This window comes from Halichoerus grypus, chromosome 6, assembly GCF_964656455.1.
Source record: "Halichoerus grypus chromosome 6, mHalGry1.hap1.1, whole genome shotgun sequence".
Classification (NCBI taxonomy): domain Eukaryota; kingdom Metazoa; phylum Chordata; class Mammalia; order Carnivora; family Phocidae; genus Halichoerus; species Halichoerus grypus.
The window spans coordinates 101,571,590-101,597,456 of record NC_135717.1 but is presented as its reverse complement, the minus strand read 5'-3'; the positions used below and the strand labels follow the sequence as shown (position 1 = coordinate 101,597,456).

Sequence of the window (25,867 nt, the reverse complement as noted above, 5' to 3'; positions counted from 1 at the left end):
CATGTTAGGGGCATAGATATTTACAATTGTTAGATCTTCTTGTTGGATAGACCCTTTAAGTAGGATATAGTGTCCTTCCTCATCTCTTATTACCGTCTTTGGTTTAAAATCTAATTTGTCTGATATAAGGATTGCCACCCCAGCTTTCTTTTGGTGTCCATTAGCATGGTAAATGGTTTTCCACCCCCTCACTTTCAATCTGGGGGTGTCTTTGGTTCTAAAATGAGTCTCTTGCAGACAGCATATCGATGGGTCTTGTTTTTTAATCCAATCTGATAGCCTGTGTCTTTTGATTGGGGCATTTAGCCCATTTACATTCAGGGTAACTATTGAAAGACAGGAATTTAGTGCTATTGTATTGCCTATAAGGTGACTGTTACTGTATATTGTCTGTGTTCCTTTCTGGTCTATGTTGCTTTTAGGCTCTCTCTTTGCTTAGAGGACCCCTTTCAAGATTTCTTGTAGGGCTGGTTTCGTGTTTGCAAATTCCTTTAGTTTTTGTTTGTCCTGGAAGCTTTTTATCTCTCCTTCAATTTTCAATGACAGCCTAGCTGGATATAATATTCTTGGCTGCATATTTTTCTCATTTAGTGGTCTGAATATGTCCTGCCAGTCCTTTCTGGCCTGCCAGGTCTCTGTGGATAGGTCTGTTGCCAATCTAATGTTTCTACCATTGTAGGTTACAGATCTCTTCTCCCAAGCTGCTTTCAGGATTTTCTCTTTGTCTCTGAGACTCGTAAGTTTTACTATTAGATGTCGGGGTGTTGACCTATTTTTATTGATTTTGAGAGGGGTTCTCTGTGCTTCCTGGATTTTGATGCCTGTTTCCTTCCCCAAATTAGGGAAGTTCTCTGCTATAATTTGCTCCCTTATACCTTCTGCCCCTCTCTCTCTTTCTTCTTCTTCTGGGATCCCAATTATTCTAATGTTGTTTCGTCTTATGGTATCGTTTATTTCTCGAATTCTGCCCTCGTGATCCAGTAGTTGTTTATCTCTCTTTTTCTCAGCTTCTTTATTTTCCATCATTTGGTCTTCTATCTCACTGATTCTTTCTTCTGTCTCATTTATCCTAGCAGTTAGCACCCCCATATTTGATTGCACCTCCTTAATAGCCTTTTTGATTTCTACTTGGTTAGATTTTAGTTCTTTTACTTCTCCAGAAAGGGTTTCTCTAATAACATCCATGCTTTTTTCAAGCCCAGCTAGTATCTTTAAAGTGATGATTCTGAACTCTAGATCTGACATCGTACTAATGTCCGTATTGAGTAGGTCCCTGGCAGTCGGTACTACCTCTTGTTCTTTTTGTTGAGGTGATTTTTTCCGTCTTGTCATTTTGTGCAGAGGAGAATAGATGAATGAGAGAACAAAATGCTAGCAGGATAACAACGTCCCCAGAAAATATACTCTAAACAAATCAGAAAAGACCTGAAGCAGTGGGAAAAGAAAGGGAAACAGAGAAAAAAGAAAAAGAAAGAAAAAAAGAAAAAAGAAAAAGATAAAGATAAAGATAAAAACAAACAAAAACAGAACAAAACAAAACAAAAACGGAATGTGATCAAATATGATCAGGCTGGTTTACAGATCAGTGCCACACACTAGATTTTGGGTGTATTTTGGTCTGTTAAAAGAAAGTACCTCCCAAAATTTTCAAGAAAGAAAAACTTATATATGTACAAAAATAAGGGTTGATATGATGAAGGGATGGAATATGACTGTAAAGATGGAAATTATAAAAAATTTTATAAAAAGAATTGATAAGTTGTTTGAAAAAAGAAAAAGAGGATTTAAAAAAAAAAGAAAAGAAAAAAGGGAGAGAATGTGATCAGGCAGGGGAGTAGAAAAAAACCATACACTAGAGATGTAGAGTATATTTTGATCTGTTAGAAGAAACTATCTCAAAATTTTAAAGAGAGAACAACTTATATATATATATATGCCAAAAATATGGGGAACTACTACGAAGGGATAGAATATGACTCTAAAAATGAAAAATAAAAATGTTTTTTTAAAAAAGGGATTGATAAGATGTTGGTTGAAAAAGGGAAAAAGAAAAATTCAAAAAAAGAAAAAAAAAAAAGACAGTTAAAAAAAATAATTAACTTTGAAAGACTAAAGAATCATGGTAAAAAAGCCATGAATTCTATGTGCAGTATTCCCCTAGCGCTGGAGTTCTGCCATTCTCACTGATCGGTAAACCTGGTCTTGGCCGGCTGTTCTTGCTGATCTTCTGGGGGAGGGGCCTGTTGCCGTGGTTCCCAAATGTCTTTGCCGGAGGTGGAATTGCCCCGCCCTTGCCCGGTCCAGGCTAAGTAATCTGCTCGGGTTTGCTCTCCGGAGCTTTTGTTCCCTGCAAGCTTTCCGTACAGCTTTGGAGGCGGAGAGTGAAAATGGCGGCCTCCCAGTCTCCGCCCTGGAGGAGCCGAGAACTCGGGGTCCCGCTCCTCAGTGCACCCCCAGAGAAAAGCAGTCAGTCACTCCCGTCTCCCCGGTCTCCGGCCGCACTCCGTGCTCACCCGGCCTGTGACCGCGCGTTTCTATCTCTGGCACCCGAGCCTGGGTGGAGTCTCCAAACCCAGCAGATCCCCGCGGTGCGCTCCCGCGCCGCTCCTCCTGGGGGAAGAAGGTGAATCTCCCCGGATCTGCCGCTTGTTGGTTCCAATGCTGGAGGAGCAGTGGCCCGACTGTGCCGCGGATCACGGTTTATGGCAACCCCGAGCTGAGAGCCCGCGCCTGGGCTCCGTCTCTGCAGCCGGCTTCCCTGCTCCGATACCTGGGAGCTCTGCTGCACTCAGGCACCCCCAGTCTTTCTGTGACCCCGAGGGTCCTGAGACCACACTGTCCCGCGAGGGTTCCACCCCCCACTTAGCCACCAGAGTGACGTCCCTCAGCGGAGCAGACTTCTAAAAGTTCCGATTTTGTGCTCTGCGGCTCTATCACTTGCCAGAAGCGGCCGTCGGAGGCCCCTCCCCCGCCGTCTATCCTCCCGAATATCGCCTCGGATTCACTTCTCCGCACGTCCTACCTTCCAGAAAGTGGTCGCTTTTCTGTTCAGAGAGTTGTTGCTATTCTTTTCTTCGATCTCCTGTTGAGTTTGTAGGTGTTCAGAATGGTTTGATCCCTATCCAGCTGAATTCCTGGGACCAGACGAAATCCAGGTCTCCTACTCCTCCGCCATCTTGCTCCGCCCCCCCCCCCCCCGCCATCTACATTTTGAATTTAAAAATCTAAAGCAAAAATGGCAATAAAATAAAGACATTCTGTAATTAAAATCGGGTTTTAGAGTTACAAGCAATTCAGGATAATCTTGTAAGACTGGCAAAATTATCAATGATTATACAATTTTCATTTTTCGTATTTCAGCTTCTATGATGAACAGCAGCACTATTCCACAACGCTACTTAAATCGCATTAATTAGATTTAATTTGGAACAGAAAAATGTTTGGGATTGACAGGATGATGGAAACCACTATCAAAGGTTAAAAAAAAAAAAACAATGGTAGCATACAAGACTTCTTTTATAAAGTTATTTTTCACTGTTTTAGTTGTCTCTCACCTTGTGCTATATATACATCTTGACCTATAAGTTATGATACTATGAAGGCTCCCACTATCTCTCAAAATTTATCTTTCAATTAAAAGGTTTACAACTCCTTTCTATACATACTGTCAAGATTAAAGGAATAGTAAAAAGAATTCAAACAGATTACCTCATTTTTGACATTAAGTTCAGGATGCTATGGGATAAATCAAACAAAAGCATGTCCTTTCAGCAGGAAGAGTCAGTAGCTTTGAGAAACTTACAAAACTTCAATAACAGAAACAAGATTAGCAGATCAGGTTAAAATAGTTCCTTCAGTTACAACTTTAGCTACTTCCTAAACAATATCCTGACTGAAAGCTACTTCTAATGGCAGAACTCTGGAGAAATAATATGATTACAGTAAAATTTACATTTAAATAGATACACAGACATACACAAAATTAAGTAAGAATACTGTGATGGTCATCTGATGTGTAACCTGGATGGGCTATAGTCACCAGCTTTTCAATGCAACACTAATCTAGGTGTTGCTGTGAAGGTATTCTGTATGATTAAAGCTCATAATCCATTGGTTTTCTGTAAGGAAGATCATGCTAGATAATCTGTGTGGGCCTGATTCAATTGTTGAAAGGCCTTAAAAGCAGAGCTGAGGTTTTTACTTGAAGAAATTCTGCCTTGACCTGCAGCTTCAAACTGTGCCTGACAGTTTGAACCTGGCCTTCCTGATGGCCTACCTTATGGATTTCAGACTTGCCTAGCCAGCCCCCCAAATTGTATAAACCAATTACCTGCAATATCTCTTGATATGTATCTACTACTGGTTCTGCTTCTCTGGTTGAACGGTGGGTGTTACAAATATCATGTCCACATAATATATAATACTCAAATATTTCCCAAAAGTGCTTAATGGGTATAAAAACCTTTCAGTTGATTTGGACCAACGAGACTATTGCCAACAAACATCCAATGCTTTTAAACCCTTTCTTGAACAAAGTAATGAATAAATGAAAATACAAACACAGATGGAAAAATGGGCTGTACAAATCTCCCAACTTAAACAGAGAGCCATATTGCATAGAATATCTTAAAGGTTTTGTGACTCTTCAATCATTAATTGGCAATTGTTTTTAATAGAAAGATGCTTATAAAGAGGTATAAGTCATTAACCTATTTATATGTTCTTCTAATCCAATACCCCAACAATCAGAATTATAGACATCTAGATTATAAAAAGAATTTTATATTATCTATTACCCATCCAACATAAATCACATCTAGAATAAAACAGAATATAATTACCTTATAAACAGAATGTCTTTATAGTCAGTTTCTGGTTGTGAAAGCAGTGTTTCAGTGTGAATTAAATCATAAAACACATAGCCAGATGCTAATTTCAAATGAGAGATGTGTATAAGGACAAAGGACCTACTAGAAATAGCCAAGGGAGCAGAAAAATGGGTAAGTAATAGAGAAAAATTATTTAAAATGTTTTTTCTTCACACATAAGATGTAAGAAAAAGAATGCTTTCTGAACCTCTCTAAAATTCTGTCCCTTATATTACATTCAATTATATAAGGTTATCAAAATGTCCTACTAAGATCTTCTAGTATTATCAACATGCTAAAAGCATGACTCTTGGCTTAAAAAGGTCAAATCCTAGAAAAAAAGAGTTACATACTTTCTGTTCTTGTTGTGTACACTGATTTTTTAAAGGTGACGACCTGCTTATATCACAATGCTTTCTGAGACAAATTTTTTTCTTAAAAAACTAAATATGTTTGGAGATTTACTATCTTCAAAGCACTTATTTGTATTCCCTCTGTTTATATTCCAAAAAAAAAAAAAAAACCCTAATGTAGCAGGTAGATAAAAATAAGCTCTATAAGGAAAGATATGATGTACCATATTTTAGGCTAAGCCTAATTTTTTAGACTAACATGAATGATTCAAGACTATATATACATATATTTAGACAAAGAGAAAATCACTCCATTTTGTATTTCAGCTTCTATGTGCTAGGCTAGTGAGTATTTGCCTTCTTTAAGTAACAGATAACTCTGAGAGTCTAAAAGGAGCTATGAACTTTTCTTTCATGTGCTAGGCTAGTGAGTATTTGCCTTCTTTAAGTAACAGATAACTCTGAGAGTCTAAAAGGAGCTATGAACTTTTCTTTCAGGAAGATCCATATGCTCATAGGTACACAGAATTTTGTATATAACTTGATGGGTTTCATACATGCCATATTTAGAAGCTTTTTAAAAAGAAGATTAAAAAAAATAAATAAGACTGTTTCCCATCCTAAAGATCACACTGTAGTGAGCATACATGTAAACAAATTATTATAACATGTAATAGAAGATGTAAAAGATTAAGTATAAGAAAAAAAGGATTATCTCTATCTTTTTTCTTAAGATTTTATTTATTTATTTGAGAGAGGAAGAAAGAGAGAGAGAGCACAAGCAGGCTGAGGGGCAGAGGGAGAGGGAGAAACAGACTCACTGCTGAGCAGGGAGCCCAATGTGGGGCTTGATTCCAGGACCCTGGGATCATGACCTGAGCCGAAGGCAGACACTTAACTGACTGAGCCAGCCAGGCGCCCCTGTCTCTAACTTTATATGAAAGGCTTCACAAAGGACGTGATCCCTAGGTAGACCTAAAATATGACACGTAGTTTGTAAGATAAAAGAAAAGCAAGAGAAGGGGGAAAGTTAGTATTTATATAGCACCATCTCAGGCATACATACTCATTTAATCTTTAATAGTATTTATTATCATCTTGAATCATGCATATGTACATATAATTAAATAGATTTCATATATATGAATGCATAGCTATACAACATAGATTATATAATATACATGTATATGTGTATGTGTGTGAATTCACACTTAATCTTCAGAATATTTCTTCTGAGCAGGTATGATTACCATTTTACAGATAAAGAAACATGTACTGGAAAGGCTAATTTAACTTGGCCAAGGTCACAGAGCTTCTTACTAGTACTTTCTAGGCAAAGGGAAGAGCTTATGAACACTGTGTGTCAACTACATTAAAAAAAAAAAAGGTATGGAGACATGAAACTGCAGAATATGTTTAAGGGACAGCAAGTTCTACAGCATAACTGAAAAGTAAAAAACTCAAAAGAAGTATGGTGACTACAGAGGTCCCAGTCAACTAGTCGTAACAAATTTAGAAAAAGAGAGAGACTTAAGAATAACAATTATCTGGCTGGTACACCTGGTTGAATGGTAATTTTATTGAGAAAAGAAATATTAGAAGAATGCAGGTTTAAAGCAGTAGAAAGGGAGGTAAGTTTTAGTTATGTTGATGTTAAGTTACCTAAGGAACCAGCCTAAGAGACTGACTAAGCACTGTGAGAAAGGCAAAAATTACAACCTATCCATCAAGCCCAGCTCTTTACCACTTCATGGACAGAAACATAAACGTGTGAACTACTTTCCAGAAGTAAATAATTCATCTAATTTAGATCCTTCCCATCAAGACAAAAAAGACAACTAATTATTTTTGTTACACATTGTGAAGTATGATTGTCTATTTAGTTCACTTTAACCATAAAAGAATCCAGGAAATAAATATACTTCTTTGATTTACACCCAATGAATCCAAAATGACATCAGGTTTCAACTCTAAACAGTACTACCATGACCAACAACAATGCCTTTTCTTTCTGAAGAAATGTAACTCAAAAATTATAAGAATTATATATGTATAATATTCAATCACTGTTAAGATATCGAATGTTCTCAAAGATAATGAAGACTATAAATGTATGATTTACATATTTCATGGATGTAAGAAAAGAAGACTTTTAACATAAGCACATTTGACATCGTATTTAATTAAGCCATAGCAAATATATTAGTGACAGTACAAGACTTAAGTACATTAAAATAGACAATGTATTTGTAGTAGACACATAGTAATTATCAGAATCCAGCAAATAAGAGCCTATAAGTTTAATTTTCATGACAGTATATTTTTACTTTAAATTAAATTAATGAAATCCAGCCACCAAGAAATAGAATATATAGGTAAAGAGTTTTTTTATTTAAAAAAAAAATCCTAAAACTTCTGTTTCCAAAAGTATAAGAGATTAGGTACCTGGCTAACCCATACACAGAAAGCAAGTAAAAATATAGAGTAATATTTAAAAAAATCAACTGAGGATCTTGCAAAATAGAAATACTTAGGCAAAAACTAAGTAAACTATGTAACAAAAAGAGATAAGCAAGTTTTTGCCTTGGAGAGTTTTGCCAAGCTTGTAAACCTCAGCTTTGTTCTCCAAGACCTCAACGATACAGGGGACAAAAGTAAAGTTCAGGGCCCACTCAAGGGCCCTCCCCCACAAATCTGGGACCTCAAAAGACTACATTCTCCTGGTAAGAGTGAACTCAAGATAATGTACCCATCCTAGAACACAAGAAAGTTATAGCCTGTATCTAACAATGCAATGGATCAGGGAAAGGAGAGAACAGAAGACAAGGGGAAGAAGAGGAGAGGAATGGAATGGAAAAGGAAGAGGAAGGGAAGGGAAGAAAGATCAAAAGAGAAGGGAAAGAAAAGGGGAAAAATGGTAAAGGAAAAGAAAGGAAAAGGGGGAGGAGGGAAGGGAGAGGAAGAGGAGGATGGCGGAGAGAAAGAGAAAGAAAAAAGAAATTATGAACTCATGGGTAGGTTTTACACCAGCTTGGACAATGATGAACAAAGAAGCAGTGCAATGAAAGATGTATCTATAACTGCTCACACTGTAGCGCAGGCTGGAGACTGTAGATAGCTTCACTAATCAGAACAAGGACAAGCATTTTCAAACAAGTATGTACTGAGAATTTGCCACCAAGGTCCCCCTCCATGGAAAATTCCCAAAGATTAACTTCAAGCAGAAGGAAAGTGATTTGTGATGCAGAGTCTAAGTTGCAAGAAGAAATAAAGAAAAAAGTGGTAAATATGTAGATCAATCCAATATACTTTGTCTATATAAAACACTAATGATAATAACAATGCCTTGTGGAGTTAATATATATATATATATATATATGCAGAATCTGGGGAATGGATACATGAAAAATACTTGCCAACAATAGTATAATGACCAGAGAGGAAATTACTCAAGTTCAGATGTTCCACTGTCCTTATATTTTTCAAAAGGAGGATAAAGATACTAATTTCCTTCAGGCTTTAGTAAGTTAAGAATGCTTGTTAAAATTTCTAGGGAAACCACCAAAAGAAGCAAAGCAGAGTTCATAATTTCCAACTGGAAGAGCAGGGGAAAAAGGAAATAAGAAAATCAACTCAAAAAGAGTAAAAAAAGAAAAAAGAAGAAACATAAAATGGCAGTACAAATAGAAAGCCAAAACTACAATGCTAGAAAAAAGAACCACATAGAGACATCAGTAATTACATTAAAACATAAAGGGACTAAATATTCCAATTCAAAAACAAGGACTGTAAAAATGGGTAAAAAAAAAAAAAAAAACTAGCTTTAAGCTCTTTATGAGTGATATATCTAAAAAAACATAAAGATATAAAAAGGTTGAAAAACATAAGAGTAGAATATTTATATCGAACAAAGCGGGTTTGGGGGACAAAACAATTCTGGAGATATAAAAAGATCACTACATAATGATAAAAAGTTCAATACACCAAAAAGATATTGGATATATGAATGCACCTAGTAACATAATCTCAAGATAGACAAAGCAAAAAGTTACACAACCTCAACAAGAAGTTTATAATTCCACCATCATAAGAGACTATAACATTTGTATAATTTAATTTTATATAAAATATGTGTATTCTGCAATTGTCAAAGTAGTATCTATAGAGGTCCCGGACAGCAATGCTTCCTAAACGCTAATGTGCATAATAAGCATCACCGGGGATCTTGTTAAAATGCAGATTCTGGAATGGTTGGTGAGGAGCAGAGCCTGATTCTCTTGTTTTAACAAGCTCCCAAGGGATGTCAATGCTGTTCATCCTCAGATAGCACTCTGCCCCAGAAAAAGTCTCATTAAATTACAAATACTTTGTATTACACTTTCTCTACCCATAAAGCAATCAAGTTAAGAAACAATAACAATAAAAAAAAAAAACCAGAAAACCCCCATGCTTAGAAAATAAATACTTTTAAAGTAACTGAAGGATCTGTTCATTCTGAGTATTAGAAAACATTCATAATTGAAGGATTTTTTTAAATATAGAAATTGGTAAGATGTAGCTAAAGTAATAATCAGAGGGGAAATTATAGTCTTGAATGTTAATATTTGAAAAGAAAGGTTAAAATTAATGAGACAAGCATCAAATATTTAGAAATTAGGAAAAATAGAAGAATAAACCCAACAAAATAGAGCAAAGAAAATGATCATAAAAGAAATTAATACACCAGAAAAAAATATAAAATAAATATAAAATTCAGACTGTTGACATTGCCATAAGTTAACACTTAAAACAGCAAGATGGGGTGCCTGGGTGCCTCAGTAGGTTAAGCATCCAACTCTTGATTTCTGCTCAGGTCACGATCTCAGGGTTGGGAGATCCAGCCCCATGTTGGGCTCCTTCCTGAGTGTGGAGTCTGCTTAAGATTCTCCCTCTGCCCCTCCTTACCTCCCTATCCTCCCCACCACCACCACCCCCGCCCATCCACTCATGCAGACATGCTCTCTCTCTCTCAAAAAAAAAAAAAAAAAAAAGCTCTTTCCATCTCCCACTTCTCTGCTTCAAAGCTTTCATGTTTCAAATAGGCCTTGCCTCCCTAAACATTATAATTATAAGCCTTTGCCCCATTGACCCCTATTTGGACTCAGGCAGTAGTCTGACATCCTTCCTGCCTATAAGGCAGTACCCACCTCACTCTCTCTGTTCCCACTATTCTAACACCATGTATCTACCCTCAAAAAATATTCCAGTTATGATTAATTATCTGTAATTATTTAATTTTTGTGACCTTGCTAGCTTGTAAGATTCAGGAAGGCAGACATCTAATATGTTGAGTTTAGCTAAGTCACTCCGTGATTTCCGCCTGGGCATCCATTTTGTTTGGTGACATGGCCTGAAGGGACCTTAAACTGACACTAGCCCTCACAGACAATCTAACTCCCTGGAGAACAGCCCACAGAGTCACCAGCAAATCTAAGTTCCTCATATGACTTCTCCAGCATCCCATATGATCAACAGTCTGTCCTGCTTCTCAGGGCCTTCCCTATGCACTCCTTAGATAAGACCCCCCGTGGAGCTTTACCAAAATCCTGCTATTTTGGTTTGAACTGACCAATCCAGGCTTAGCTCGGGAACTCAAGAGCAGTCCTCCCACAAACCCTAAGAAAGACATGTGCCCCAGATCCTACCATGATATCTACCTGCACTCTGCCTTGATCTTCCTGGGTAGCCTCCAGAGGCAGGCCCTGATCTTCCTCCACGACTTGGGAGTAAAAAACTTCTCTATTTCTTTTTTTTTTTTTTTTAAGATTTTATTTATTTATCTGACAGAAAGAGAAAGCACAAGCAGGGGGAGAGCAGAGGAAGAGGGAGAGAAGCAGACTCTCCACTGAGCAGGAAACCTAATGTGAGGTTCGATCCCAGGACCCTGGGATCATGACCTGAGTCAAAGGCAGATGCTTAACTGACTGAGCCACCCAGGTGCCCCAAAAACTTCTCTATTTCAACTCTTTTGTGGTCTATTGTTGAACTACAACTCATCTGTACTCCATTTAAAAAATGTTAATTTAATAAAGTCATAGAATTGTCTATTTTGTTTGTTCTCCATTGTTTCTCCCTCTATTTGGTACACAATAAATACTTACTGAATAGGGGTAAAAAATGAGTGAAAAAAAGATAGAAAGTAAATAGTCTTACCCCTTAACTTCAAACAGGATTAAAATCAATGAAAAGCTTGTCTATCTTTTCAAATTTAGGAGAAATAAAATTCACAAATTTTGGGCGCCTGGGTGGCTCAGTCGTTAAGCGTCTGCCTTCGGCTCAGGTCATGATCCCAGGGTCCTGGGATAGAGTCCCACATCGGGCTCCCTGCTCAGCGGGAAGCCTGCTCTCCCTCTCCCACTCCCGCTGCTTGTGTTCCTGCTCTCGCTATCTCTGTCTCTGTCAAATAAATAAATAAAATCTTTAAAAAAAAAAAATTCACAAATTTTATCAAACATTTTCCACCAAAGCAAAGTACTTGTGTTTAGATCGTAAAAACCAAGGATTTATAGTACTTTAATATTGCTCCCTTAGGAACCTAATGGATTGATAAGTTCAATAAATGTTTATTTACTAGACAAATGAACAATTCTATTAGCAAAAATTTCCTCATGGAGCACCTGGGTGGCTCAGTCAGTGAAGCATCCTACTCTTGGTTTCAGCCTAGGTCGTGATCTTAGGGTCTTGGGATCAGCCCTTCACTGGGCTCTGTGCTCAGCCCAGAGTCTGCTTGAGTTTCTCTTTACCTCTCCCTCTGTCCCTCCACCCCAAGCTCACGTGCTCTCTCTTTCTAAAATAAATAAATAAATCTTAAAAAAAATTCCTTATGTTCTAATTGCTGCATGTTCACAACAATTTTAAGGGAATGGCTGAGAAAGAAAAAAAACTGATTTATTGGCTAAAATGTTCCTTAATAACCAAACTGCATATAACATTTGATTACAGCATTTTGTTACCTCTTTTATGTCAGCCAAATTGAATTAAAATTTCTGTCCAAGTTAGTTGAATCACCTCTTAGCCCCTTTCCTTTATTCTGACTTTAGACTTGACAGATACAAAATGATCAAAATAGCCATGCTGACCTGACTTTCTATGGTCAAAATTTCTATAGGACTAAGTTTAAGTAAAACTTTCACTATCTATTCACAGTTCTAAAGTATATCCCTAATCTTTCTGTCCCACTTTCTAACTACTTTAAGCAGTCTCTGTGTTGTTTATTCTAAAATCACTTGGCCATTATTAAAGGTCCATTATCCAAAACCATCCATCTAAAGAGGTACACAATAAAACTAGGCTTTATCACATTCAATTCAAGAAAGCAAACCTCAAAAGATTTTCAATTTTAACTTAAATGAAGAAAATTTTCACAATGAAATTATTAAAAATGATTTTGTCTTCACCTCAGCAATGCTTTCATAGTAAAGAAAAATTTTAATACACACTGCTACAAGCCAAGAGAATAATGTAAATTAATTACAGAACTCAAGGTTGGATTAATAAAGACTTTGATTAGGCACAACAGCAATGACCAAATTGTGCAGGGTTTTATAACTGCGATTAGTTTACATGACTTACTCAAAAGAATATCCTAATAATAAGTACAACTTCTAGTATTCAATGTGGAGATTACAACAAAATATTCACAGGAATATCCTAATAGTCAAAATTATACTTCCAAAATTTTAGTCAAATGTTCTATATTTTGATATTCAGGAATACATAAAAATGAAAAAATCTCAAACACTTCTAAACTTTAAAATGAAATTCCAGAATAACCAACACTTACTGGGTACTCACTGTGCCCTCACCCTCTGGGTGTCACTCAAAGAAAAGGGGAAAGGGAGTAAGAATGGTTGCAGGGGGAAAAGCTGCTGAAGTCATCTAGAAAAGACATGATGGTGGCTCTGATGGGGGTAGTAACAAGGGAAGTAGACAGAAGTGAGAAGATCCCCCTGTTTGACAAAACTTGGAACCTACAGAATTGGCTGACGGATGGGTCATGGAGTAGAGAACCACAAGGAGGGAACAGGAGCAGAAAAGGATCAGAAGACTCAAAAATCTCATGAAATGATGATACTCCCTAAAGAGGAAACACCAGGAAAGCAGTGTCTGCAGAAAAGAACAGCACTGAGAGTTAGAGACACCATTTGAGGAAATCAAATACCCAACCTTCAAAACAAAGAAAGAAAGGCCAGGAAACTCAACCTGACTGAGCACAAGGTGCAAGCTGATTTAAAATCTTCATTAGCGACAACAGTGTTCGTTAGAAACACCAGTCCAGAGACATCAAACCAAGTGTGTACAGTGCAATTCAGAAACTTGGGCTATGCTGGTTCTACTGTCCTGTCAGTCTCATATTCCTGCAAGCCCCATCTCTCTGGCCACTTGAGAATTCCCAAAGTAGAAGAACTTATTGTTTCCAGCTACAGCTAGGCCTAGGAATCCAAAACAAGAATCTAGGAGTAAAGGGAAAGAGGGGGAGAAGGAGTAGTGATACAGGCAGTTTTATCAGCTTCAGGTCTGGCCTTGGCCTCTCACCTCCGTACCAGAGACTTGAGGTCAAACTGAAATTTACCCTAGTCTCTCACTGCACTATTCATCCACAGCCCCTATACCTAAGGTCTACTCCCTGCTCCCTATCCCATGCCATCCTGAGTGAACAGGATGACGACTGTCTCCCTTTAGAAGATTCAGACATGGGGCTCACTCTGAATCAGACCTAACCCTGGCTTTCTAGCCAAAACACGGAGCTCCCATTCTCATGAAGAATAAGAATTACAGATTCCAAGGAGGCTGATGCTCTAGATTTCACAGATTCCAGAACTAGGATCAGAAATTATAGAAAACTTTGTCAACTGAGACCCCTTACTGATCCCTTAAAGATATTATAAGGGCAGTACCTATGTTCATGAGATTCTTCAATGTTGTTGTACGTAACTGAAGTTTGTTAATTTTCCAGGTGTTTAAGTGTTCTATTATATAAATATACCCCCAAAATAATAAGCCTTCTACTTTTGATTGACATTTGGGTTGTTTCTAATTTGTAGCTATTCCCATAAACATTATTTTACACATAAAAAATATAATGTGACAACTAAAGAACATTTCAACCTACCACGCTACCATTAATTTGTCCATAGTCAGCTAAAGATTTCATTTGCAATGTACTCATAAAATTACCATCACCTTCAACATGGCCAATGTTTATTTATGTGTGATCACAGAAATATAAAATTTGACATTATTTAGAGTTAAAGAACAAGTATGCTCTATGATTATATTAGTAGTAAACAATGTGTTAATTTTAAATAACCGTCCCATTGAGTCACAGAAACAATATAAATTATCACCTACATTAAAATAGCTTTCCTGAAAATACATACAAGAATATTCACTGCATCTCTTTTTCTGAATTTGTGTCAGGATCTCTCTCCAGAAACAATCCTAAATATGGAAACACAGTATAGAATGCGAATCTTTCAAGCTTCCAAACACCTCAATAAATGGATACTTCTACAAGTCTCACTAAAATATTAAATGAGAACGTCAAAAGTAAAACAATGGGAAAAGCCCAGGAGGAAAAAAAAATATTCACTGCAGGGCTGCTTACAACAGTAAGAAACTGGGAGGAAAATAACTGGTTACATGAATACTGGTACATCCATGCAGAAGAGTACTGTGTAAACACTAAAATGAATTAGGAAGATCTCCAAGTTACGGTGGGGAAAAAAAGCAAGAGGTGTTAGTATATATATACAGGACACGGTCATCTGTGTAAAAAAAAGAGGGCACACTCATGTTTTTGTTCATCTGTACAGTATCTGGAGGGCTACAAAAAAAAATGTAAAACAAATTATATCAGGGGAGTGGGACTACAGGACTGAGATAGAAAAGAAATTTCCACTGTATAATTTTAATATAATTTCCCATTTCTTTCATGCCTTTATACTACATATGTGTGTGTGCCTCGCTGTCAAAAACAATAAAGAGTGTATTTTCTGAGACTGAAGAAATATAATTCATAAGGATAGCTAAGTAGAAATTTATAAATTGGCAAAAGAGCACTAAGCAATGATTCCTACTGTTATTGAGCCAAATAGAGCTTAAAAATTTTTTTTGGCTAATTCAGGATTATAATGATAAAGAGTCAGAGTACTATCTTCATTTTATAGAAAAATGATTCGCTGCCAAACCTTCATTTTTCAGTAATATGAGAAAATCCCTACAAAGCTCTATTTAAAAAAATTTTAATGTATTCTACAACATCCTAAAAATCAAATCAGTCTTTTTAAAAAGGAAGTTCAGAATTAGAATGCATGAAGAGTGTACCACAAAATATTACAAAATCAGTTTAAATAGTAACTGATAGTAATTAAAATATATAGGAAAAAACAAGTTTCTCTTAAGTATTATAGTACTTCATAGTAATAGCTTTGTTCCATGTTTATAGCTACTTATAGAACACATGTAATTTATTAGATTAGTACTGTATCACTTGGACTACGCAGTTAAAACCAGGCACCATGATTCACCTAGTAAATGCTACTCATATTACAGAAAAAAAATAAAAAATAAACATGGAACTCAAAATCTGGAAGAACGCTTAGATATCATCTAGTTCTTCAATTTATAGATTAATTAATTGAGCTTCAGAGAAGTTATACAGCCAGTACCCGTCACTCCACAGTCAGAGTTATTTGACTCTAAACCACACTATAAACCCAATCTTCAAAGTCATAACAAATATCACTGATATATTCCTTATTATATGCAATTAATGAAGACAGGAACTACCATAAATTACTGAAAATTAATATTACACATATAGTAATAACTCACAGCTTCATAAAAGCTATCACCTTACTTATCATTTATAAAAACTGGTTCTAGAATAAAAGAAAGTGAGTTAATAACCTGGGAGTTAAGAAAAAAATATGGAAAGTAGCAAAAGGAAACTATCTGACAATCATCCATTCAAACAATCTGTATAAAGATACTACAAAATTATTATACTACAATGGAAATCCAGTTTATGTCCTGTCAAAAATGTCTAATGTGGATACAAAGTTGAAGGGATGGGAAGTTTTTAAACATTATCCAACTGTCTATTATAATAACGAGTATGTATATAAGTCACTTTCAAATTTTACTCAAAATATAGATCAGACCAATGAATTCAGTTAATGTTTACTATGACTATGTGCAAACCACAGATTAATCTCAAGAAAAATATCACAACAATATTTTCTCAAACAAAAATGTGTGGACTCAGGTTCTGAGCTCTTGTAGATGTGTAACACAGATTCTACTGGAAAAACAGGGTTAGCAAGAAGAGTAATGGGATATTAATAAAATGACCGATTTGTTGTCCTAGGTTTTCCTGGCCAGGAGAATGGAGAATGGAAAAACTGAACCATGAAATCAAAAAGGCATCTGTCTTCCAGGTTTCTCTCTGCCAATGTCTTGAGAAAAATGTTTGAACTTTCCTGTTGGCTTTGTATGCAAATAGCTCCAGATGCAAAGTGAACCACATCTAAGTTATTTGGTTCAACATCTGCTGGTCCAATTCCCATTATTCCTTCTAAAGGGTCGGCTTGTGACAGACAGTTTAGTTTGCCCTCTATATAAGCTGTTTTGAAGGAGCTAATTTGGATTAAAGTATCTATCTAGACCACTTGTTTTTCCCTTTGATGGTCAATGCATTCTAATGTGGTTCTGTGTAGTGCTACAAGTAACTTAGAAACATATTGGAAAGGACAGTATTCAAGGTTTCGCCTCCCACCTCGCCTTCTAGACAATTTATATTTATACAGTTAAAAAGTAAAAAGTGAACAGTCATTTGCCTCTAAAACAGCACCACCCACACTGTACACAATGGCAACGTGACAACACTTTCTGACCTAATATTCTTTTCATGAAACCTCTATCAAATATTTGAAGCTAAAGTTATTGATAAAAGCACTTAACAATATTAACAATGCCATTTCATGAAACATTCAGTCATTTGAGATGACAATTTTCATACGGCATCACTGAAAATGGAATAAAGTCCACAGCACATGGCACTTAAGTGTCTGATACACAGTATACTTTCAAACATTTGATACATGAGTGAATTAGTGAATGCATGAACAACAACAAAAAAACTAAAGAATTCATTTAAATAAATCCCATGGATTCTGAAACTTTGGGTCTGCTACAATCAGAAAACCATCAAAAAACATACTGAACCCAAACTAAGACTAATAGTCTAATGTTCTTAGGACCTGTAAGATCAAGAAAAGAGAAAATCCTTCCTTCAAAAGGGTATGATAGGGAGGACAAATTGCATTATGGGGTAAAAATGAGGAAAAGAGAAGAAATCAGAGTATCTATCTATGTATGTATATCTATATTCTGATATATATATATATATATATTTGCTTTTATAGGTGCATATGTGTGTGTATCAGAAGATAAGCATTCACTTTGAAAAGGTAGTTTCCTAAAAAGTAGAACATTACCAGTCTTATAAAAATTTATAAGATAGTTGAGAATGATTTAAAAAAAAATCTCTTAGGCTTAGAAAAAGAAAAAACTCTTTTTCTAAAAAATACAGCTCTATGAGTAGTTAACTCAAAAACTTTCTGATATTATATGCTAGGCAAAATCTGGAATGATTTTCCTTCAGAAAAATATTTAGAAAAATAAATTTAAAAAGTAAGTAAAAGAACTGGGTACTACTATTATTGCTTCTAGACCCTAATATTTTTGAACCAAAATTTAGTCTAACCTCTACTCTCCTCTACTGTTACCTGCTGCCACAAAGTAGGACCAGACAAAATAGCTGTTTTCTCTTTTTCTACGAATCTCTGACTATTCTTGTTAATCGTTATTTCCAAGTCATTTGTCTGTATTGGGAATGACCGGGAAATTTAACTGAACCCTAGAGAATAGCTTCTTTGCCATCTTTGATTAATTATCTAAGATTTCCAAGATTACTACATTTTTTAAGGCAAGTTTAGGTTTGCCTTCCTCTACCTTGTGATTGAAAGACTATTTAATTACCTCCAAAGAATTAAAAATAATTAAAAAGAGTTACTGTTGTTGAATCACTATATTGTACACCTGAAACTAATAACAGTATATGCTAACAAATTAAATAAAAACTTTTTTTTTAAAGATTTTATTTATTTATTTGACAGAGAGAGACACAGCGAGAGAGGGAACACAAGCAGGGGGAGTGGGAGAAGGAGAAGCAGACTCCCCATGGAGCAGGGAGCCCGATGTGGGGCTCGATCCCAGGACCCTGGGATCATGACCTGAGCTGAAGGCAGACGCTTAACAACTGAGCCACCCAGGCGCCCCAAATAAAAACTTTTTAAACAAGAGTTACTTTTGATAGCAAATCTGTTCTACTAATCATCAAGAAATAATTACTGAGCATTGCTTATTAACAAGGCACAATGCTATACTAAGTGCTTAGGATTCACAAAGGTTTAAAACACAGTCTCTACCCACCAAGGTTTAGAATAAAGTAGGCACATAGAGACAGCAGTCATACTGATAAAATATTTTTAAAAATATAAATTAGTACACCCATCTTTTTGGCAGCATTATTTACAATAGTCAAAGGAAGCAACCCAAGTGTCCATCAATGGATTAATGGATGAAAAACGTGGTCTGTACATATAGTGGAATATTATTCAGGCCTATAAAAGGACATTCTGACACATGCTACAACATGGATGAACCTGTGAACATTGTGCCAAGTGAAATAAGCCGTATGATTCTATTTATATGAGTTGTCTAAAATAGACAGAGAGTAGAATGGTAGCTGCCAGGGGTTGGGGGTAGGGGCAAATGGGTAGTTATTCTTTAACGTCTACAGAGTTTTAGTTTCACAAGATGAAAATGTTCTGGAGATTGGTTGCACACCAGTGTGAATATGCTTAGCAATACTGAACTAAACACTTAAAAATGGTTAATATGGTAAATTGTGTATGATATTTTACCACAATTTAAAAAAAAATGGCCAAAGTGCCAAGCAAGTGATGCAGAAAAAAAATACTACAGTAGTTCAGAAGAAAGAGCAGTTGTGAGATATGGATTCAGTGAAAGCTCTTATACCTTGTTTTGAAAGAAAAATGAAACTCAAGCAGATATGAGAGGAGGGAATGTACTACAGTCAGGGCAATGGCAAAGTGACAGAACAGACATCAGCCAAAAACAAAATGTAGACCATAGTCTGACCGGCCATATGCTTCAGAAAGCATAACCGTGGAAGATAAGCTAAAAGGAAAGGCTACGAAATAGAGAGGAAAATACCTGATAAAGGCAATTGTTCTCACTGAGTATCTTTCACTAAGATAAAGTAATAATTACCACACTTTTACTGAGAGTAAAGGCAGGAGGAAAAGGAAATTGATAACTTCATATTCACTTGTCTCTTGCTTACATTCTCCAACTCCCATGATGATGGCAGTGTGGAAACACATTTTACAGGTTAGATGCCATACACTGATGAGCTATGGGCTTACAGATAATAGTTTGAATACAGAATCAACATGTGCATTTCATTTATTCTGACTGGCAATTTTTTAATATCATCATCAGCTCTGCACAGAAACTAGCACTTTAAAAGGTCCCACTACGTAAATAACGCTAATATTAACAGTGAGATGCATGTCCTGAGGTACCCCGATTCATTAACAGTATTGTAGGCTATAAAGAGACACTGTTTATGAGATAAATTAATTACCCCAGTTGCTATTATGAAATCATCCTCCAACTAACTGCCAGCTCTGCAGCAAGATAATCATTAGGCACACTAAGCCTACTATATTCTTTACTTAAAATCTTTTATCCTAACCCTAAGAATGAAAATTTCTATTCTCCCCCAAGTACTTTAAAAACATAAACCAAATGTTTCGGAGTAATCTCCTTGGATTTTAACCTGTGGTAAAACTTGGTTAACAATCTCTTTTAAAAATATCTTTCATATAGATTACAAACTGTTAGGGTGTGGGTGGAGAACCAGACAAAAGGAGAATATTAAGTCTTTTCTTAAACTGAAAAGAACCTACTTAAAGCTTCCTATCTTCTCTGGACTTCAGTGTGGAAATGATTAAATTATTACACTAATTAAGTTGTTCAGATCACTCTTGTCTAAACTTCCGGATACCTGAATCAGAGGTGTGGATCTCCAGCAGGCAGAGGAAGAGAAACTCTCTTCAACAAAAGAGAAAGATTATTTGGCTGAGTCAACATCTACCATGTCTTAACTTCAGCTGCTGGCCAGGTTAGTTTACCTCCGCTTCTGCAAGTCACTGAGGAAATTCAGAAAAGTACTTTCCTCAGGTCTGATTTTTTAAGGGAGTGAGGGAGAAACCGGGTGTGCTGTCTGTGTAAACATACACGCACACTAGAGGAACTGTTCTTTAATTCTAATTAGGCTTTGAAGACTTGACCTACAAATATAGACATATACAAAGATGTGACATATATTCACTCTTGGAGAACAGGAATTAGATCATCTGTCCACAATATACAATTCTTTAATACACTGCCACAACAATTATAGGAAAACAGATTCTGTTCTTGCTTTCATAAAGAAGTACAATTTGGCTTCAACTTCTAATCTACTAAAATCATTTCCTTAAAAGCCATTTCTAACTGTGCTTTTTTTCTCAGGCTCTGATCACACTGACCTCTCTCACACACAGCCTTTGACACCAGCGACCATACCTTCTTTGAAATGTTCTACTCCTGATGCCTAGCCCGTACTCTCCTTATCTCTCAATCTTCTCTTTCTCTTCCTCTTGTTCCCTAATTATGAACATCTAAAGTTCTCTACTTAACCCTATTCTCTTTACATACTGTTTCCCCCAGTTATCTCCTACAACTTCAATTATCATATCTATGAGAAAACTCCCAAACCAAGAATCCCAGCCTTAACCTTTCTCCTGAATTGAAGGCACCTTAAATACACAACTCTAAGACAAATTCATTAGGCTTCACGCTGTCCCAAACCAACTTTTTTTAAATTCTCTATTTCTGTTCAAGGTAATACCATTCCTTCAGAATCAAGGCTTGAAACTTTAAAAATCAATTTTGACTCTTCCCTCATCCTCACATCCAGTCAGCCAGACAGCCCTGCTGATGCTTCCCCCAACCCAAAAAAAAGCCAGTTAACTTAAAAAGAACTGAAATATAATCTGACAGACTAGATTCATTCCTAAACATATTTACCTGTATCAAACTCCAAAACTTTTATAACCCATCATTTTGTCATCTGTACAATAAATATTGTACCTCCCCTACCTGCTTTACAATAAACAAATATGTGACAAACACTGAAAATCCCAAACCATTACATAAATATTATTATTCCAACTTTCCTATCAATTTCCATTGCCACTCTAGTTGTCATTCATTTGGTTATTCATTTTTTTAAAGATTTATTTATTTACTTGAAAGAGAGAGAGAGAGAGCGTGTGCGCACACACTCACGAGTGGGAGAAGGGGCAGAGGGAGAGAATCTCCAGCAGACTCCCTGCTGAGCCCAGAGTCAGAGGTGGGGCTGATCTCACAACCCTGAGATCATGACCTGAACCGAAACCAAGAGTTTGACACTTACCCAACTGAGCCACCAAGGCTTCCCTCATTCTTTTTTTTATCTTTAATTACTCTTTCTATAAATACTTATTGAGGACCAACTATAAGCTAGGCACTATACTCGGCACTGAAGACATAACAAAAGGACAAACAGACATAATGCCTGACCCCACAAAATTTACAGCCTAAACTGCAAGTCAGAAAAGAGACGTGGGAGGGTTCTCTGGGAAGGCTTCCCAGAAAAAGGCATATTAAAGCAAAAAACAGCACATAAAACAAATAGGAGTTAGTATGATAAGGGAGCGGGAGAGAGCGGCGGTGGGAAACAAGGTGAGAAATTCCAGGCAAAGGAAACCACGTACATAAATACCTCAAACAAGAATGAGCATCCTAACTATGTCATCCTCTTTCCCACATTTACACCTTTGTTTCATTGCTTTTTCTCCCTTCAAAATCTTTCCCCATTCTCCCATCTCTGCCTATTCAAATCATAAACATCCTTCAAAGCCCAGATCAATAATATATACCCAGCTTCAAGGATAGTACTTGACTCATACGAGGCATGAAATAAACATTTGCTAAACAAATGGATGATGAAATCATCATTCTTCCCCAATCACAAATCTGCTTCATATTACAAGTATGTATGCGCCTGTCCTATCTTCCCTTGAAGTAAAGGACACATTCCCATAGCACCTAATGCATAATGAGCACTGGAAAAATATTTGGAGGCTGAATAACTCTAATGATCTAAGACTAAGCAGAGCTGCTAAAGAAGGATACTTTCATCTTCTACTTCTGACTTTACAATGATTTGGCAAAACAAAAAGTCTAGAAAATTCAAAATATTACTTATACATGAATTATATTAATATTGAACATTAGGTCTTCCATAAAATATCTCTCATAATGGAATTTATTTTTGCATTTGATTTCTTGGATGGCTAAATTTTAATGTTTAATACTTTTGAATGACCTTCCTGGGGTGGGGGGAACACTTCTAAATTTAAATACTGATGAAGATGTTAAATTACTTTAGGATATTTTTAGAATATGAGAATAAGAAGTCTTTTTAATTAACGAACTGGACAGCCTAAAAATATTATTTGGTACTTCATTTTCCTAAAACTAAGATGAATTAGGAAATGTAAATTATACTTTAATTTCATTTAATGTTCATGATATCATATTTGGAATCATGCCTCAAGCCACACTGCAGAATTTGTTATGCAATTTATAATCTGTTATGAAAAAAACCTAAATTAAATCTGGATCATTCCATTTTTCAGATCAAAGAAGGCCAAGTGCAAAAGTAAAAAGAGGCTTTCAAAGAAAAGGCAAAGTGTTAAATAAGAAAAAAAAAAAATTCTAGTTACTGCATAGTAGTACCTGTAGGAAAAGCAGCCCAAGGAATGGCAGGAGAGGTAGTTTGGGTTTCACCATTTCCACCATCAAAAATCTCTGCAGCCTAGAAAAAAAAGAGGCAAATTTATTTTCAAAGATCTAAAAAGTATAAATGCTATTTAAGCAATCAAGCCTTCCAGTCCCACAAGCATATTCTCTGTGATATACCACACATTTTCAAATTCTCCCCAAATACTCAACTTTTTTCAGTCTTCATAGTTACCACCCCAACCACTACTCCCCACCCCCAGTATGCATGCTCTGTTATTTTTAAGTACAAATCTCCCTTCCTTACTAAAATACATCTGCTAATGAAAATTTTCTTTGTATATCCTCAATCACATTTTCCCTTGAGAACTTTATATCTAAGTACTCTAAACTAAGTATATCTTTTTCATTAATTAGCACAAGACCTAATAGAGATCAATCTAAAGAAACAGGATTCATCTATATTCTTCAATAATCTACCACATGGACTTCCTAGATTCAACATTTAGAAAATTCCTAAAACTGATGTTTTAAATTAACAAGCTTTCCTATTAAACAGTTTTAAAAGTAAGGGACAGTCAATTACTGAATGCTGAGTTTGTGGGTAAGAGTTTTCTCTCTCTTAATTGTCCAGATCACAGCAAAATTATTACTAAGAAAAAGAACCAGAATTTCAATTTGGATTCTGCATTGAGTTGTCAGCCAAAAAGAAGTCAACTGAGGCAATCTGCCACAGAAGCTAAGTGACATAGAATATAGTAACTATTACCTATAAACTATGAAAAATGAACAAGATTTATTTAACCAAGGATGGAGAGCTTCCATATTTCTACAACCAGATATAAAAAGAAAGAACCCTAATAACCAATTAAATTGGAATAATTGGTTAACATTGTAAATATGTAATACTGAAAGGAATAGGCCCATTGACTGTAACATGGAAGTATAATTTTACTCTGAGGAAAACTACTCACTCTATTTTTTTCTGATGTAATAAATCAAACATGGTTTAAGTAAAGAAAACTGTACTAAGTTTAAACCTTCAAATAACTGACAACTTGTAAACAATAAACTAAGATGATATCTGAAACATCTATTATCCTCAAATGAAAAAAATTTTAACAAAATTTTAAGTGCTAATTTCAGTAAAAGAAGATTCAATCACCCAACAAAACCTAAAACATTAAAGAAAATGCAAAAAACATACAAATGTGCTAAACAAAAACCAGTGTCAGATGAAATGCACAAAACAGGAATGTCCACACTGACAGATATTAAGATCAACGGACAAGAAATGATCCTATTCTTAAAAAACTCACACCACTTTTTCATGATATTCAGAATACTGAATATATACTTAATATCTTGTTTCTCCTATTAGCATCATTAATTAAACTCCTTATTTTTAATAAAGAATCTCTAATTCCAAATTAGGTGAAAGTCTTACTAAAAAGGAAAAAAAAAAAATCACAGAGCTCACTTGGTAGTTCCAGGATTTGAGCTCAGGCATCCTGACTCCTAATCCAGAGATTTTCCTGCAAGACTATACTGGCTCCATAAAAATAACTGGGTTACAAAATATTTCAATAAAATGAACACACACTGAAAAGGATTAAGGAAAAGACAGTGCTTCTTCAACTAACAATTTCCACTTACAAAGCATCCAACTTAAACCTGAGAGAATAATCTAACAACACAAACATACTAATTAGCTCTATAAGCCACCAAAAGGCTATGTATTTAATACACTAAATCAACTCATTACAGGTGTAAACATGAAAATATGTGACAGATCTGCAATACTCATCCTTCATCTCACAAGTATTTCCTAATAGACATGTAGCCCAGCAAAATCGTCAGCTGACAATTTTTAAAACTTCTTTAATGCTTCCACTAGAAGCACTTAATTAACTCTATTTAAACCATTCCATGGGCATGACCATGCATTCAAATAGTTAGTTTTATCTTTCAAAAAGGATATGTTTTCATTTTCCTTGATTTCACTTTTTTATTCCAGTGTTACATTAAAAATGAAGAAATGATCACGAATACCAACGATAAATAATACATTTTCAAAATAGTATGCCCCATTATAATCCCACAAAGTTAAAGCAATTACATAAGCAAAATAAGGTAATTGCACATACCTCAAAACCACCAAAATCATCATCATCCATTCTTCAAGTGCACCTGAAAAATATCAGAAGACATTGAAACAAGCCCACACACACAGTCATTTATGTCAAAACACTTTTCTGACTTAAATGTATTTGACTTGTAAATTAAAACTATTTCATTTGAGATAAAAAATCTACTTTTTTTAACTACATGGGTATGCATTTTTTAATGCAAAAAGACTGGGTTTTTTTTGGCAAAATTAGCCATTCAGGCAAAATTAGCAATTTCTGTGACTTTTTCAGCAGCCATGTATTTTGCCATTTTGTGTTGAGACGCCAGGAGTGGAAAAATATTCTTTTACATTTTAATTTGCTTTTCCCAAATTGGCGCTAGGGCTCAATTCAATAATGCTTCCTGCTTTTTGCATCTATTCCTCAGTTGTCTGGCAACATCAGCACAAACTCCAGCTAAGAACAGAACTGTGGTGAATTTTTGGAAATCTGT

The 25,867-nt window shown here is 35.7% G+C and overlaps 1 protein-coding gene across 11 annotated transcripts in view; it reads right to left on the bottom strand.

Moving 5' to 3' along the window:
* Nucleotides 1-25,867, bottom strand: part of CCDC91 (coiled-coil domain containing 91) — a 360,167-nt gene that overhangs the window by 263,972 nt on the left and 70,328 nt on the right. For all 11 annotated transcript variants that reach the window (XM_078075819.1, XM_078075824.1, XM_078075820.1 and 8 more), the window contains 2 exons: nt 25,393-25,435; nt 23,243-23,321 (listed from right to left, as the gene is read on the bottom strand). In XM_078075819.1, the coding sequence (XP_077931945.1) occupies nt 23,243-23,321; nt 25,393-25,422 (109 nt within the window). In that variant the 5' untranslated portion in view covers nt 25,423-25,435. Of the gene's footprint in view, nt 1-23,242; nt 23,322-25,392; nt 25,436-25,867 lie in introns of those variants that run through there.